Below are 15,659 nucleotides of genomic sequence, written 5' to 3'. Positions count from 1 at the left end.
GAAAGGAGGCTGCTATTTGGATGTCAGTGTGGATGTCAGTGGAGGGAAAAGGCAGCTTGTTGGGAAGTTTTAGTATTCAGCCTGAATGTTGCTATTTGAGATTTCAACAGGAGCATCACTCATTGGCTTTCTCCACTGTTATTTCCATCACAGCTGTTTTCACAGAGCTATCCATTGCCAAGCCCCAGGGAACTGGGAAAGAGTGAAGATGCTTTTCTATGTGTTTGACTTTAAGGGCGGGGGGAGGATGCTTTTTAAGTACTGAGTTATTCCACTAAATTTACATGTCCCTCTTGGAACTTCTATCAAAAATGTTGAGCTCATTGGAGTCATATTAGGACTTCCCTGGGACTTCTGATCTTATGACCACTTTACACAGTACATTTTTTTAGCTGTATAGCTAAAGCATCATTATCATTATTGGATAGCACTTTCAAGTGCTCAAACCTTTCTGCATGTATTTTGTGATTATTACAACAACCTTGTAAGGCAAGGAGGTATTATTGCCCCCTCACCCCCATGTTGCAGATGGAGGAATCCAAAGGATTTGGACCGGCTGCAGATCCCTTTTGAAGATAAACTCCATGGCAATTCTGCATTTGTTGCTGTGTAATGTGTGCAACAGCTCATACCAAGCAACCAAAGAATGAACCACAAGGATGGAAGAGTCAAATGTTTATTGATTGCAGTTGTAGCCTTCCTTCCTTCCATTGTGTATCTCAGGGCAATATAAGTAAGGTTCGAGAGTGGGTTCTTTTCCAGGCACTGACAAGTCCAAACCTTTCTGAGGTTCAGCGAGGTTTCCACAATGTGGCCCTTTAGGCCACTCAAGATTTGAACAGCAACTGCTCAGATCACACAAGCATGGCTAGAACTGTGGTGTGATGAGGACAGGGGCCAATCAATAGCTAGCTGGGAGCCCACTGACTCAATATATCTTTGAACAGTATTGCTCTTGCAGCTAGGCTTAAATTTCATAGTTGTGGTTCTTGGAGCAATGCTGAGATGTTATAAAGGTAAAGGTAAAGGGACCCCTGACCATTAGGTCCAGTTGCGGACGACTCTGGGGTTGTGGTGCTCATCTCACTTTACTGGCCGAGGGAGCCGGTGTACAGCTTCCGGGTCATGTGGCCAGCATGACTAAACTACTTCTGGCCACTTCTGGTGAACCAGAGCAGTGCACGGAAACACTGTTTACCTTCCCGCCAGAGAGATACCTATTTATTTACTTGCACTTTGACGTGCTTTCAAACTGCTAGGTTGGCAGGAGCTGGGACCGAGCAATGGGAGCTCACCCTGCCACGGGGATTCAAACCGCCAACCTTCTGATCGGCAAGTCCCAGGCCCTGTTGTTTAAGCAACAGTGCCACCCGCGTCCCATGTTATAGTTAGTTGTTATAGATGTTAAGTTCCTCTCCAGCCTTACCCTCTCTCTCTAGGACACACCCTTCACCTACCTCACTTTACACCTTCTTTGAGTGTTTTTGCCTCAGTGGAATGTGCTTGATTACTCTGCAGAGTCTCTTGCTTGGCTGGAGGGAGACTAAAGAAAGATATGCGAGTGTATGCAGAAACTTGGCTACTGTCCAAAGGTAAAATTTACGCTTGTTGTGCCATTCACTTTTGCTTCTGGCCTCACCCACCACTGGCATGTGGCCCCTGAAAAGGTTGCCCACGAGGGAATGTGGCCCTCACCACTGGCCATGCTGGCTGGGGTTGATGGAGTTGGAGCCCAACAGCAACTAGAGAACCAAAGGTTCATCTTCCCTAGTACAGAGTTTGACTAGTGGTGGAGAGAACACGAAATCCACCCTAAAGACCACCCCACCACCTGCCAATCTAAATTCATTTAATTGACAAGTGGATGGCTCCCTCAGTGGCTCATCCTGAATCTCTAATGGGTCTGGGTTTATTATGAATGGCTTGGAATGCTTCTAAAACATCTCCGGATAAGAAGTTCAAGCAAATTGGAAATGCTGTGCCTACACCTACATGTGGAACGTAAAATGGACAACTAAGGTGGTCAGATCCACCAACCTACCCAATCTGTGTCAGGACTCCTAAATCTCTTGCTGCACCCTGAGGAAGATACAGAAGAATACGGTCTGCTCTGCTGTGTGTGAGGGGCTCATCACCTCCTCCTGGGTCCTCACTAATAGCAGCATAGGTCTTGCTGGCTTACATAATGTCCCAGATACTCTTGTTGAGACAACATACTCCAAAACTAAGCCTGCAAGGCCACTGAGAGCAGACCTGGGAGCTGACCAGGGTCCTGATGTACTTAGAGGGACCTGATGCAGAACTTTTGCCTGACCTGTTTCTTGCTTTCATTTCCCCTGTGAACCCCAAGCATGCACAGAGCAGGCTGCTGGTGTACTGGCTAAGAATGTGACTGTGACAATTTATGTGACTCTCTTTGAACACTCAAATAGTGATATATAAAGAACTGTTATTATTTCTCTGATTAAAGTTGTTGGGCTTTTTTGTTTAGCCTATTAAGGCAATGTGGCTAAGTGGACTTAAATTTAAGTATTGCAGCTGAATTGGTTTACAGATCACAGCCATAGAATCATAGAATCATAGAGTTGGAAGAGACCACAAGGGCCATCCAGTCCAACCCCCTGCCAAGCAGGAAACACAATCAAAGCATTCCTGACAGATGGCTGTCAAGCCTCTGCTTAAAGACCTCCAAGGAAGGAGACTCCACCACACTCCTTGGCAGCAAATTCCACTGCCAAGCCACCATGCTACCTGACAATTAGAAGCTTGGGATGCATTCCTAATTGCTCAGTTTGATAATGCACATTCTACAATAAAGACATAAGCATTAATTCACCCTGATCCAATAAGGTTGTGGCTTTGGAACAGTGTTCTTGTGAAAGCCTGAGTTTCTCAAATGCTTATAAAAGCTTCCTAAGCGACGGCTTGCCTGTCACCACCCATTTCCCCTGGCAATGCCAAAGCTCATAAGTTGACAACATACATTTGACATGTCTGTAATATTATTAATTACATTTATATCCCACCTTTCCTCCAAAAAGAACAAAGTGGTCTACCAGGTTCTCTTCTTCCCCATTTTATCTTCACATCAGCCCATAAGGTAGGTTGGGCTTGTGAGAGTGCAACTGGCTCAAGATCATGCAGTGAGATTCCTGAACTTTGGGGATTTGAACCTGGGTCTCCCCGGTCTTAGTGGGACATCCTAACCATTGTGCCAGACTGGCTTTGTTACAAGCAGGAGGCCTGATTGTATGGTTTGCTGAAAGCCATCTAGCTAATACATGGCCAAAATGAGATTTGGTCCAGGGACCAGGTGACTTTCTGACTCATTGCTCATATTGTTGGGGAGAGAGTCCTGTGCCTGCTTATACTCCTCCTTTTCCACCTTATTGGACAGCATCATGATCCCTGTAGGGCTTCTTCCCTGAAGTAAAAACTTATTCAACAAGCTCCTAGATCATCAGCGCATCTTTACCAATAATTGATGTCTCAGTGACTATTGATCATTTAATTTCTTTCTCCAAACAAGCAGGAATAAAGAATGTTCAGCCTTTTAAACTTAATAACTCATGAAAACAGATAAGACAAGGAGACTGAACAAAGGACAAGGAGCTTGTAGCTCCTCTCTGCCACTGTACCCTGGCCTGGAGAAGGTTAACAGCCAGGCTGTGTGTGTTTCATAACTGTCCTTTGGGCCTCTGTGTTGTCCTTTGGCCATGGAAGAGCAACTGTGAGCTCATCATTCTCTAGGGGTGATTCAGTGCTTGGGTGCCTTCAGATTTGGAATATTTATCTTTCCCACCAGCTGCTACAATTACCCAGCTATGCACATCTGATGCAACCTTACTCATAATCCTCTATTTGCACCTTAACCCTACATTGAAGGGCCTGATATAGGGAGATGACCAGTGCTAGTGGTATGGCTAAGGGTTGTGCATCAGGGTTAAGGAGGCAAAGTGAAGGGTCAGGATTGTCTGAAGACAGAATTTTAAGGCACACTCCACACTCCCCAGTTCAGGGGTGAGAAGATGCACCAATATGTCATCTTCAGACTTCATGGGCAATCAGGCTGCCTTGGGTTTCTACAGTTCATTTGTAGAAACATCTATGATTTCTACTTTTTCCAGAAAGTAGGGTTAGTGAGCTGGATACACATTCTCTCTCTCCCTCCACCCACTCCGCTGTGCTCCCAATCCATGAGCATCACTCATTTTCCAGAGACCCCAGTGTGCCCTGGCTACGCCTGACTTCCAGCAGCCTGAACAGTGGTGGAGGCTGCATGCTACTTTGAGAATTATTTTGTAGCTGTTTTGTAACCTCCCCAAGGAATCCTGGGAAGTGTAGTTTGTTAAGGGGGCTGAAAGTTGTTAGGATACCTCTATTTCCTTCATTGAGTGACAATTCTCAGTAAGGTTTAACAATCAATCCCTTTTCCTAGGGACCTGTGGGAATTGTAGCCCTGTGAAGGGAAATAGGGGTCTCCTAACAGCTTTCAGCCTCCCTAACTAGCAGGAGCCAACTTCTAGGGGTCAAGGTTCCTTTGCCCTCCCCCATTAAAATATTTGAGGGGGCTGCCCCCCAAGTTGATAGGCATTGCCAGTCAAATGGGGTGCATGCACCGTGTCTTGTGATTGATTATGCGGGCAGAGGCTTACCCGAGGCCCCCCCCCAATATTTTATTCAAGCTGGCACCCTTGATCATGACCTTCCAACAATCATTACCCTTCAGAAAATTATTACTCTAAGCTTTGCCTCACTAACCTTGACACTCAAGCCCTAGCCAGATCCTGACCCACTACGAGCAACAGCCATCTCACTATATCAGGACCTACACAGGGTTAAATTTTAGCAAGAGGATTACAAGTAACATTGCACCAGATGTATGCAGCTGGATAAATGTAGCAGCTGGAGGGAATGATAAATATCCCAGCTCTAAAGGCACTTAAGCACTGAATTACTACTAGAGAATGATGAGCTCACAGTTGTCCTTCTACAGCCAAAGGAAGAGTTGGAGACACCGCCTTTCAAACTTGGGAACAGATCTGACTGTGGGTGGTATTCAACCAAGTTTTATTCAGAACAGGCCCACTGGAATGAATGAGCACGACTAAGCTAGGTCCATTGATGTCAAGGGGTCTGCCCTGAGTAAAAGTTGGTTGATACCACCACCCTGTACGTTCCAGTTGAAACTTACCACTCCAGGAAATGAAGCAAAACTACAAGAGACTAAAACTATCTTCTCAATGAAAACAAACGTGGGCAAAAGCACAAGATGTGGCGACACGGCTTCCGAAACAAGCTGCAGGCTGAAATTTGCTCATATTTTAAATTTTCATCAGTTCAGCTCAAATGGTGCATTTATAAAAGAACAAAGAATAGCAAGTGAATTTATTATCTGCTAGGAATAGCTCTGTCTGAACACATGAAAGGGAAGACTGTTTTGGAGGTGCTTATGGCAGCAACAGGAGGCTTTGTGAATGCACGTGAAGAATGCCATGTGTAGTTTACACTGTGAACAAATGCTTTGATTTCCACTGTACCATTGATGCTGGGTGCCCCTTGGGACCAGAAGGGAAGAAGGCAGGAAGGTCATCAATAGGTGGAGCCAGAGCCAATAGCAGGCAGAGCCAACTGATTCTAGTTTTGACTCCTCCCCCTTGTTGAGTTCTGCAAAGGTAACACTGAGATTTAGGAGGAGGAAGCTGGCAGTCAGTGCTATGCCCTGGAATGGTTGTCAGCATGAAGGCAGGCAGGTGGAGGTAGCTATGAATAAGATCATTGCCATCACTCATGTCTACTTTTCCTCTTCTTTTTCTGCATCTGTGGGATTATGTACTTTGCTGGCTCTCTAGAGGAGAGCTTACACCAGGCAGGTATATAATAGTGTAAAGTTTAATTCCAGACCAATAAGCGTTTTGCAACTTTGTGCCAAAACCTTCATCCCATACCTGTAACAGAAGTAAGTATGATGGAAGGTTAGGTTTTGTGTCTTTCAGGCTGGCATAACAATCTTTTAAGAAATGCACAGAAGGAGGCAACTGGGGCACTTTAAAAAGGATCACAATGGCTTTCTTTTTTTAAGTATGGTTCTTAGTTGGAAACTTTCATTCTGGGTGTGCATTTGGTGCCCAGATGGCGAAGGCACACGCCGGAGCCCATCACGCTGTCAGGGCAGACGTGTACATATGTAAATATTTTGCTTTCCCCCCTATAATATTTGGCTTTGTCTAATCTAATTGCTGTCAGAGGCAGAATGTTAGAAACATGGAAGGAAAGCAAACAATGGAACACCTCCGGTAACTTGGGAAGATGCAAACCCGCCTCTGTTGCAACTAGCAATTTGGTTGCATAATGATTTAGTCACCCTCCGCTTTTGTGGTGTGTTCATGCCAAGTGCAGTTTAATGACCTAACATGGATCAAAAGGCTCATTTGATAAAGGCGAAGTGGTAGAAAAGACTAGCCTGTTGGATACCAAATATCATAACAGAACCGTGTCCAGATTAAAGAAGCAGTTCTGCTCTAGTCTGCCCTGGTTAAGGGCCACCTCTGGGGTGCATAGTTCAGCACCACCTTTTAAGAAGGGCATTGACAAATTGGGCTGTGTTCAGAGGAGCTTGACCAGGATGTCGAGGGATCTGGAAACTACTATGTTCAGGGTTCACTATGAGAAAGCCGTGGCAAATAATATGATTGTACTATTGCAGTATGAGCGTCTCCAGACACCCTGTTTGTTGACTATCTTGATTTCCATGAACAAAGATCAGATGGAGTCATGGGTGTAGCCAAGGAGGTGCGAGGAGGGGCAGCCTAAATCAAGTAAATAAACATCCTGACTGTTTCTCTAGGTTTGTTGATGTTAAGCAACCCCCTGCCGGTGTCCCACATCTTCTAGGTGTGGGTCTCTCATGCTGAATTGTGCAATGCTGCTGGAATGGAATAAGACTCTCTTCTTGCATAACAAACATTGCCTTCTTCTCGCCTTTCCCAGGAGCAATTGAACAGTGTTCATACATCAAGTACCACTACTCCTCAGCAACAATTCCCAAGAACCTCACCTACAACATTACGAAGACCATCCGCCAGGATGAGTGGCATGCCTTGCGTAAGTCTTTGGTCTCCTTCCTTTTCTCAGCATTTTAGGGTAGCCAGCAAGCATTGCTTCCCATCTGCACAGGGATGAAAGGGACAATAAGTTGGGCTTCTTGCTACTCTGTTATTTGCTTGCCTGTGCTGGGGATGCTACAGCAGGAAGGAATATGGTTGGTGACACAGCATAACCGTGCGTTGGTGGCTATTGAATTACATTTGGAAGTTATGAACAGAACCAGTGCTGGGATGTCTAATTCAATCAGAACTTCAGCATGTTAACAGTTGTGATACTGATGCTATTGCAGACAGTGGAATTTATAGGCTATTGTATAAAAGAGAACCGCCAGAGCTATGTACATAGCCACTAATTTGCTGAAGTTGCTATATGTTACTGAGCTCATGTTGAATAGGGCTGTGGGGTTTGGGGTCTTTTTTTTTGGCATGTTGAAATTCCAACTTGTGAACAGTCCCTTTGACCCTGGTTATTCAGCAGAAGTTGCCAAGTAGCAAGGATTGGATATTGGGTCCTTTCTTTGCACCCACTGTTTTCTGATAGCTGCCAGGCAGGGACCTTCCAATTATGAGTTGTGTTTGGATATGGCTGCTCATACTTAGGATGGGGATAAATAAATCTGGTTTGCATTTTGATAAGTGCTTGTCTGATTTGCACTTCCTGATGAAATACACAACCCAAAACACAGCTATTACTTGAAATGTGCCCTTCTCCAGATGCTATGACACACCTTTCCAAATACATTCAACAATGCATGTAACCAGGGGAAAAGTGTAAAGTGTTTTTAACTTTGCAAAATTAAATAAAAATAATAGTAATAATAGCATACAAAAATGTGCAAACCCCCCCATTCCCCTCACATCCTGCCTGCGCTTTTGGATCATGATTTCTTTGCCCTGGGTCCTACCAACATTATTATTGTGCTGTAATATTATAATGTGCTGCTTTAAAAAAAAAGTTTAAAATTATTGTGTCCGGTCCTGTTCTTGTAATTATGTTGTTCGCCACCCTGGACATCTTCAGAATGAAAGGTGGTATATAAACAACAACAACAAACAACAATAAATCCAATATAATTAATATTAATAGGGAAATTTCTTGACAAAATGCATCGATTAGGCCAAATTGCATACAATTCTTTTTATATATATTAAGAGAAATATGCACAGAAATCTGTATGGATTTTCATGTAGACTTAAAATAAATAAATAAATTCCAGGCTGCTGCACAAATGGGGTGAACCAGAGAAAAGCCTAAATTGACAGATTCATCCATTCCTAGTTCATAATTGACATCCTGAGCAGGAGTATCACCTTGGTTGCTCATCAAGTCAAAGGCCTTTCCTCTTAAGTCTTGCCCACCCTGCTACTCAAGCTAGCTCTTCCCATTTCCTTGCCTGGGGCAGTGCAAAGAAGGCCACCAGAAGCCTATCTGATTGCCTCTACAGCCAATGGGCATCAAACAACCTCTGAAGCAAGTGACCATGACAGGGAAAGAGTCGCCTTGAGATACATGGCTGCCATTAGAGATTACTTTCTCCCCCTTGTGGCAGTCGGGGTGGGGGAATGCGAGGAGGGCATTTCATGTCAGAGACAAGAAGCCTGTTTTCTCGTGGCTCCGTGGTGGCACAGTATCAGACAGCAGTTTTTGAAAAGCAAGGCTACTGATGCAAAGTCCCAGTAGGGTTGAATAGATGCAATAAGCCCCTGCCAGGCCATCCTTGTAAGAGCAAGAAGTCACCGTGGAAGTGCACACACAAAAGCTGAAGGTACCCTCACCTGCTTATTGAGGAAATAAGTGCTCTGTGTTGTTGTTGTTTAGCTGGTGCTTTCTCCCTCTCACAGGGACACGATAGAGCCTGGAGAAAGTTTTCATAAACAAATGAAATCATTGCAGGAAACCTATTCTGTATCAGGAATAAGAACTCTTCCGGATGTTGCTGGGACCCTAACTCTCATCATTCCCTACCATCATGGCTGATGGTCAGGGATGATGGGAGTTGTAGTCCAACCATCTCTGGAGGGCCACAGGTTCCTCATCCTCAATAAGGTATATATATACCAGTCTTCCTCACCTTGCTGCCCTCCAGATGGTTTGGATTACAACTCCTACCATCCCTGACTATTGGCCATGCTGGTTGGGGCTGATGGGAATAAAAACAATTGGAGGGCACCAGGTTTCAGAAAGCTGGTCTGTATGGTCTTCCTCATTCCAGGCTAATCAGGAGTTGCTTCTCTAAAGCTTAGAGTGAAGCACACTTTTGTAGACTTACTTCAAGATGAGGACTTTCCCCAGATGCACAGCTTCAATCATACACTGAAAACACAGGAGAGGGATTATATTGACACGTCCCACTTGCCATCTAGTTGTATAGTCAGCATCCTTAGCAAAGGGCACAACATGGATAGGAATGTATCCATGTGAGGGGGGATTGTGAAGAAGAGGAGGAGTTTGGATTTGATATCCTGCTTTATCACTACCCGAAGGAGTCTCAAAGCGGCTAACATTCTCCTTTCCCTTCCTCCCCCACAACAAACACTCTGTGAGGTGAGTGGGGCTGAGAGACTTCAAAGCAGTGCGACTAGCCCAAGGTCACCCAGCAGCTGCATGTGGAGAAGCGGAGACGTAAACCTGGTTCACCAGATTATGAGTCTACGGCTCCTAACCACTACACCACACTGGCTCTCTAACTGTGGCCCAATTAGAATTCAACCTTGTGTAAAAGAGCCCAACATCTGGGCAAGCTATGCATTGAGGACCCTTTCACAAGCCCATCTAATACATGGTTGGTAGTGGGCTGTGAATATGTGGGCATTGTCTAGCTGGCTTCCTCCTGCTATCCCCATATAATGCTTTCAACATGTGATGTGTGTGCATGTATGTGAACTCCCTGTAAAGTAACTCCAGTGGGTGCAGTTAAGAAAGCACTTCAGTTCCTGGAGTTATCAATGCAAGGAGACAAGAGGGCAGACAGGCATTCGTTGGCTGTTGTCGTTGTTTCGGTGTTCAGTACATCGCTGACTGAAGCAGATAATTTTAAAAGCAAATAAATATGTAAAGTGAATCAAATATTCAATGAGATGTAGATATCACAATGTGCATTGCAAAAGCATCCCCCCCTTCTTCTGCTGAACAAGTCACAAGTGGGTTGGATGCACACCATTGGTGTACTCTTTGCACTGCATTTGTTCCCTGCCCTGCCAGTTTAAAGCCAACTTGGACATACATAACTAATGAAAAATAAGGAAAAGTTAACTCCTCCTTCCCTCCCAAGGGCAGAATATTGCATGGAGAGATAGATAGATAGATAGTCAGAGGAAGAGAAGAGAAGAGAAGGGGAGAGGAGAGGAGAGGAGAGGAGAGGAGAGGAGAGGAGAGGAGAGGAGAGAGATAGAGATAGAGAGAGATCCATGCTAATCTCTGCCTACCAGTCTCTGCAAGCGAGAAGGACCTGTTCTTCACACTCACTTTGATTATTTAAAGTGCCATCACTGAGAGAAATACAGCAGTGAACTGTCTCCAGGTAGGAGCCATGGAGGGGAAAGGGAGACGAGAGTGCAGCAAAGAGGTAAAGAATCAAGATAGTCTGAGCAATTCAGAGCCCAGAACGCACCAGCAGCCCCCTCTCCTTTCTCCTCACTTTTCTTATTCACCACACTCCTCTCCCTCTCTGTGCAAGCATGCATCAGTTGTGCCAGCCACTGAGAACCAGAATAAATTATAGATTGCTTTTCAAAAAGTGACAATGGTGGGAAGCTCTCTCTCTCTCTCTCTCTCTCTCTCTCTCTCTCTCTCTCTCTCTCTCTCTCTCTCTGTGTGTGTGTGTGTGTGTGTCAAACCTGAACCTAGAAGTGATAAGGAGAAGTTTACTTCAACCTTGTGATGTGTCTGCTTAGAGCGGTGGGCGAGGCGCAGAGCTGGGAGTCAGTGCAGGGATGAGAAAACCAAACCATGCAAACACCATACAACACCATGCAAATTCAACTTGAAACACAGTAAAAAAAACACTATTTTAAGCTAGTAATGTGTACATAGCCTGAACATGCGTAGGATTACAGCCATGCAGCCTGATACAGGCTGCGTTTTCCCACTACAATGATCGTAAGCGTGTTTGCTCAGAAGAATATCTCAGTGAGTTGGCTTGCAAGAAACATTAAACCAGAGTTTAATACAAATGAGCATCACATTGGTGCAGAAGTCCCCTCTTTGCTCCACTCCTGCATCCGCCTGTGCTCTGTCTGATTGTTGGAAAGAGCACATGGCTGGCTTAGTGTTACATGTGAACCTGCACTCCTGGTTCCTTTCTCTCTAAACAAGGACTGGCAGCCTCCTGGCTGGTGAGAATCATGAAATAGCTGGATCTGATTCTGCAACTCACAGCAAAGGAGGACCAACAGTTTGCAAAACGAAACTGAAAAGTATCCTGTCTCTTTTTAGTCTTATTAAAAAGATGTGTTGGCAAGCTTTGCCTACCAGGTGCTTACATTAACAAATAATCAGCAGCAGATGCCGTGGTGGGCTGGAGGTCCTTCCCTGACCTCCTGGCAGGTGAATTGCTGCTGCTTACCAGGAAGCGGAGGGGCGGGTGAATTTGGTTTGCTGCAAATGCATCAGTGGAGCCAATCCAGCACTCCTGTTTGCACTACACTGTTCTTCTTGCCATGCCCTCCCCCTCCCAGTAAACAGCAATGATCCAGCTGCTGGGAGGTCAGGTAAGTGCTTCCACCCCCCCCCCCTGCTGTAAATAATCAGTATATTGTTTGCCACTTTAGCCCTTACTGCCATATAATCCCCCCCCTCCTAAATGATAATTACAGTGCAGCTAAACAGTGTTGGAAAGAAAAGCCATGTTTGGCAAAAAAAAAAACCCCAACAACCTGTAAACACCCCCTCCCCCCAAACCCCACCCCAAGTTGTTATTTCTGAATTCTTCACAAGTACAGTACCTGACATCAATTTTTCAAAAAGCAAACAAGCAGCTGAGCACAGCGGGGTGCCAAATCTCCATGTCCAAAACCTGCTCCTCGCAGAGCAGGCTCAAAATGCCTTAAGTTTTGATGACGGGATGGGGAACGAACGTGCCTGAAGGAGTCAGGAAGAACAGCCCAAGGCAACAGAGAAGACATTTCCCAATGGGAGGAGGCAGCACTGGAAAATGTGATTGGTACATATGAACATAAGTTGAGCATGCTGGTTCAGACCAGTTGCCCGTCTAGTCCTGCATCCTGTTCCCGTAGTGGCTGAGCAGATGCCTTTGGTAAACTTTCATGCAGGACTTGAGTGCATCAGCACTCTTCCCACCTATGGTCTCAAGCAACTGGTATTTAGAGGCACCATGTCTCTGACAGAGCAGGAAGAACATAATCATCATAGCTAGTAGCCATTGATAGCTCTTGGGCCTCTCATGGAAAAGTGGTGGGTTGGCTTAGTCTATGTGGGCCTATCCTGAAACTATCCCTAGTTGACTTTAATAATAATAATAATAATAATAATAATAATAATAATAATAATAATAATAATTTATTTATTTATACCCCGCCCATCTGGCTGGGTTTCCCCACCCATCCACTCTGGGCAGCTCCCAACAGAATATTAAAAACAAGATAAAACATCAAACATTAAAAACTTCCCTAAACAGGACTGCCTTCAGATGGCTTCTAAAGGGCAGATAGTTGTTTATTTCCTTGACATCTGCTGGGAGGGTGTTCTACAGGGCAGGCACCACTACCCAGAAGGCCCTCTGCCTGGTTCCCTGTAACCTCACTTCTCGCAGGGAGGGAACCACCAGAAGGCCCTCGGAGCTGGACCTCAGTGTCCGGGCTGAATGAAGGGGTTGGAGATGCTCCTTCAGGTATACTGGTCCGAGGCCGTTTAGGGCTTTAAAGGTCAGCACCAACACTTTGAATTGTGCCCAGAAACATACTGGGAGCCATTGTAGGTCTTTCAGGACTGGTGCTATATGGTCTCGGCTGCTACTCCCAGTCACCAATCTAGCTGCCGCATTCTGGATTAGTTGTAGTTTCCAGGTCACCTTCAAAGGTAGCCCCGCGTAGAGCGCATTGCAGTAGTCCAAGCGGGAGTTAACTAGAGCATGCACCACTCTGGTGAGACAGTCTGAGGGCAGGTAGGGTGTCAACTCTGGCAACTGGAAGTGGTGGTTGCTTTATTAAAGTCTTAATTCTCTTAAACCCAGGAGTCAGAAACCTTTTCCAGCCTCCCACCCATCATAGCCTCCCACCCATCAGTCACCTGAAGTCACCACCCCATGCCAGCATTTCCTCTCCTAAATCTGGGGTGAGGAGAAGCCATAGATTGAGTTCCTCCAATTATCCTGGCTGCGTGGCATGGAAATCAGAGCCTTAAGGTCCATTTTTTGACAGTATTCTTGATGTTTCTGTCCTGAACTCATGGTTATGCAGGGACAGTGCTGGTGGGAGGAACAGCAATGGGAATTTCATCACCTTTCATCTCTTGCTTATCACAAACACCCCTTCTCTTTCAAAACATCTCGGCTCCTTCGGCCAGTGTCGTAGCTCTTCTTTGAATTGGCATCCTGATTGCTTTCTTTCCCCAAGCGAGGCGGAGATTGGTTCAGCTGGAGATGAGATAGGAATCAAATTGTTCCTGTCACCTCTGCAGCAACAGAGCTTGCTTTGGCCTGCTAACAGGTTGCTGACGGCAGTGAGAGGGGGGAAGAGGGCCCTCTAGTGCACATTCCGCCTCCCCCCAGATAGGTAAGCAGAACTGCTTCTACCACCAGGGCAAGTTGATCAGGACTTCCTAAAGATTCCCAGGGCCTGAATATAATTGAGCCTCCCTTCGTTCTGGATAGAGAGTGTGGCTGAATTAAACCTGGGATCTCTACAGCCCAGAGTGCTTATTCTAGGTATGATGTACAATTCCCTGCTTTGCGGAGTCCGTGCAACTTGCAAAATGCACAGATATTTTCATTCTTTGTTCAAGTTGTGAGATTTGTGGTATGTCAAAGGAGTGGGACTGGAGCTCAGGTGTAGATACGTACATGCTTTTGCCTGTAGGATGTCCCCAGAATTGAGTCCCAACAGCTCCAGTTCAAAGGTTTAGGTAGCTTAATGGTGGGGAAAGCCTCTGCAAGAGATTCTTGAGAGCTCCTGCCAGTCAGGGTAGACAGTACTGAGTTAGATGGACAAATAGGCTGGCCTGATATAAGGCAATATTTTATGCAATTGGACTTGTTTGTGGGGTGGCCCAGGGGTTATGCCCCATAACTCCTTCCCCTTCCTTGGAGGTTTCTAAGCAGAAGTTGGATGACCATCTGTCATGGATGCTTTAGTTGAGATTTCTGCATTGCAGGGGGTTGAAGTAGATGGCCCTCAAGACCCCTTCCAACCCTTCAATCCTATGATTCACACCTTTTAAAATACACACACACACACACACACACGGGAGCTGGGCGTGCTGCAGAGCTACGTATAATGCATTTTTGCATGTTATTTTCACAAATATATGCATCTTGTATGCTAGTATACACATTACTTTGTTAGAGTACCGCATTGCAAAATTCAGAGAATTGCCAATTTCTAACGATGGCTGTGTTTTGGTTTGGGTAATTCTTCTGAATCCGGTTGGCTCACCTTTAAACGCAAACTGAATTAAATTCCTCCCACCAACCCAGCTGGAACCCCATAGCTATGAATAAACCCTGTTAGAAAGAGTCTGACTTTATTTTCCCCCCCTCTGTGAACGTTGATTTAAATTTGCATCTATACATATAAATTAGGATATACATATTTTATGCAAATGTATGTTATGGGCCTATGTCCTAAATCTTTTAAGTATATAGCAGTGTTTTCTCTCTCTTCCTGTTCTCCAAAATGTTAACCACGTTTGGTAAGTGTTGGTTTAAGGAAGATTTACATAAAAATATTTCTATAGTGGAAAGACTCGCTAAAAGGTGTTGAGAAAGGGTAACTGCACGTGAAAGCTTATACCTAAGGGACCGCCTCTCCTGGTATGTCCCGTGTAGGACCTTAAGGTCCTCAAATAATAATCTTTTGGAGGTCCCGAGCAACAAGGATGCTAGGTTGGCTTCAACTAGGGCCAGGGCCTTCTCAGTATTGGCCCCGACTTGGTGGAACAGTCTATCACAAGAGACCAGGGCCCTGCGGGATTTGGCATCTTTCCGCAGGGCCTGCAAGACGGAGCTGTTCCACCTGGCCTTTGGGTTGATTTCTGTTTGATACTCATGATTCATTCTTTCATTGGTGGGCTACTTGAAAATGAGACTGCAGTTTTAATTTTGAATTTGTATTTTAATCTGCATTTTTAAATTGATTGTTTTATGTCTTTGCTGTGATTTTAATTGGTGTTAGCTGCCCTGAGCCCGGTTTTTGGCTGGGAAGGGGGGGGGGTATAAATAAATTATTATTATTATTATTATTATTATTATTATTATTATTATTATTATTATTATTATAATATACCAGAACAAACTTAGTTGGTCTATAATGTGCTACTGGACAACTATTTATTTATTTATTTATTTATTTATTTTTACTTTGCTCTAAGGGAGATGT

At 44.9% G+C, this 15,659-nt stretch overlaps 1 protein-coding gene across 2 annotated transcripts in view; it reads left to right on the top strand.

Annotated features, from left to right (window-relative positions):
• Nucleotides 1–15,659, top strand: part of TMEM178B (transmembrane protein 178B) — a 251,184-nt gene that overhangs the window by 41,947 nt on the left and 193,578 nt on the right. For both annotated transcript variants that reach the window (XM_033162031.1, XM_033162030.1), the window contains one exon: nucleotides 6,991–7,104. In XM_033162031.1, coding sequence (XP_033017922.1) covers nucleotides 6,991–7,104 — 114 coding nt within the window. The remainder of the gene's footprint in view (nucleotides 1–6,990; nucleotides 7,105–15,659) is intronic.

Source organism: Lacerta agilis, chromosome 10 (genome assembly GCF_009819535.1).
Source record: "Lacerta agilis isolate rLacAgi1 chromosome 10, rLacAgi1.pri, whole genome shotgun sequence".
Taxonomy (NCBI): Eukaryota; Metazoa; Chordata; class Lepidosauria; order Squamata; family Lacertidae; genus Lacerta; species Lacerta agilis.
Note: the sequence above shows the minus strand (reverse complement) of the source record. Positions and strands in the feature narration are given on the sequence as shown.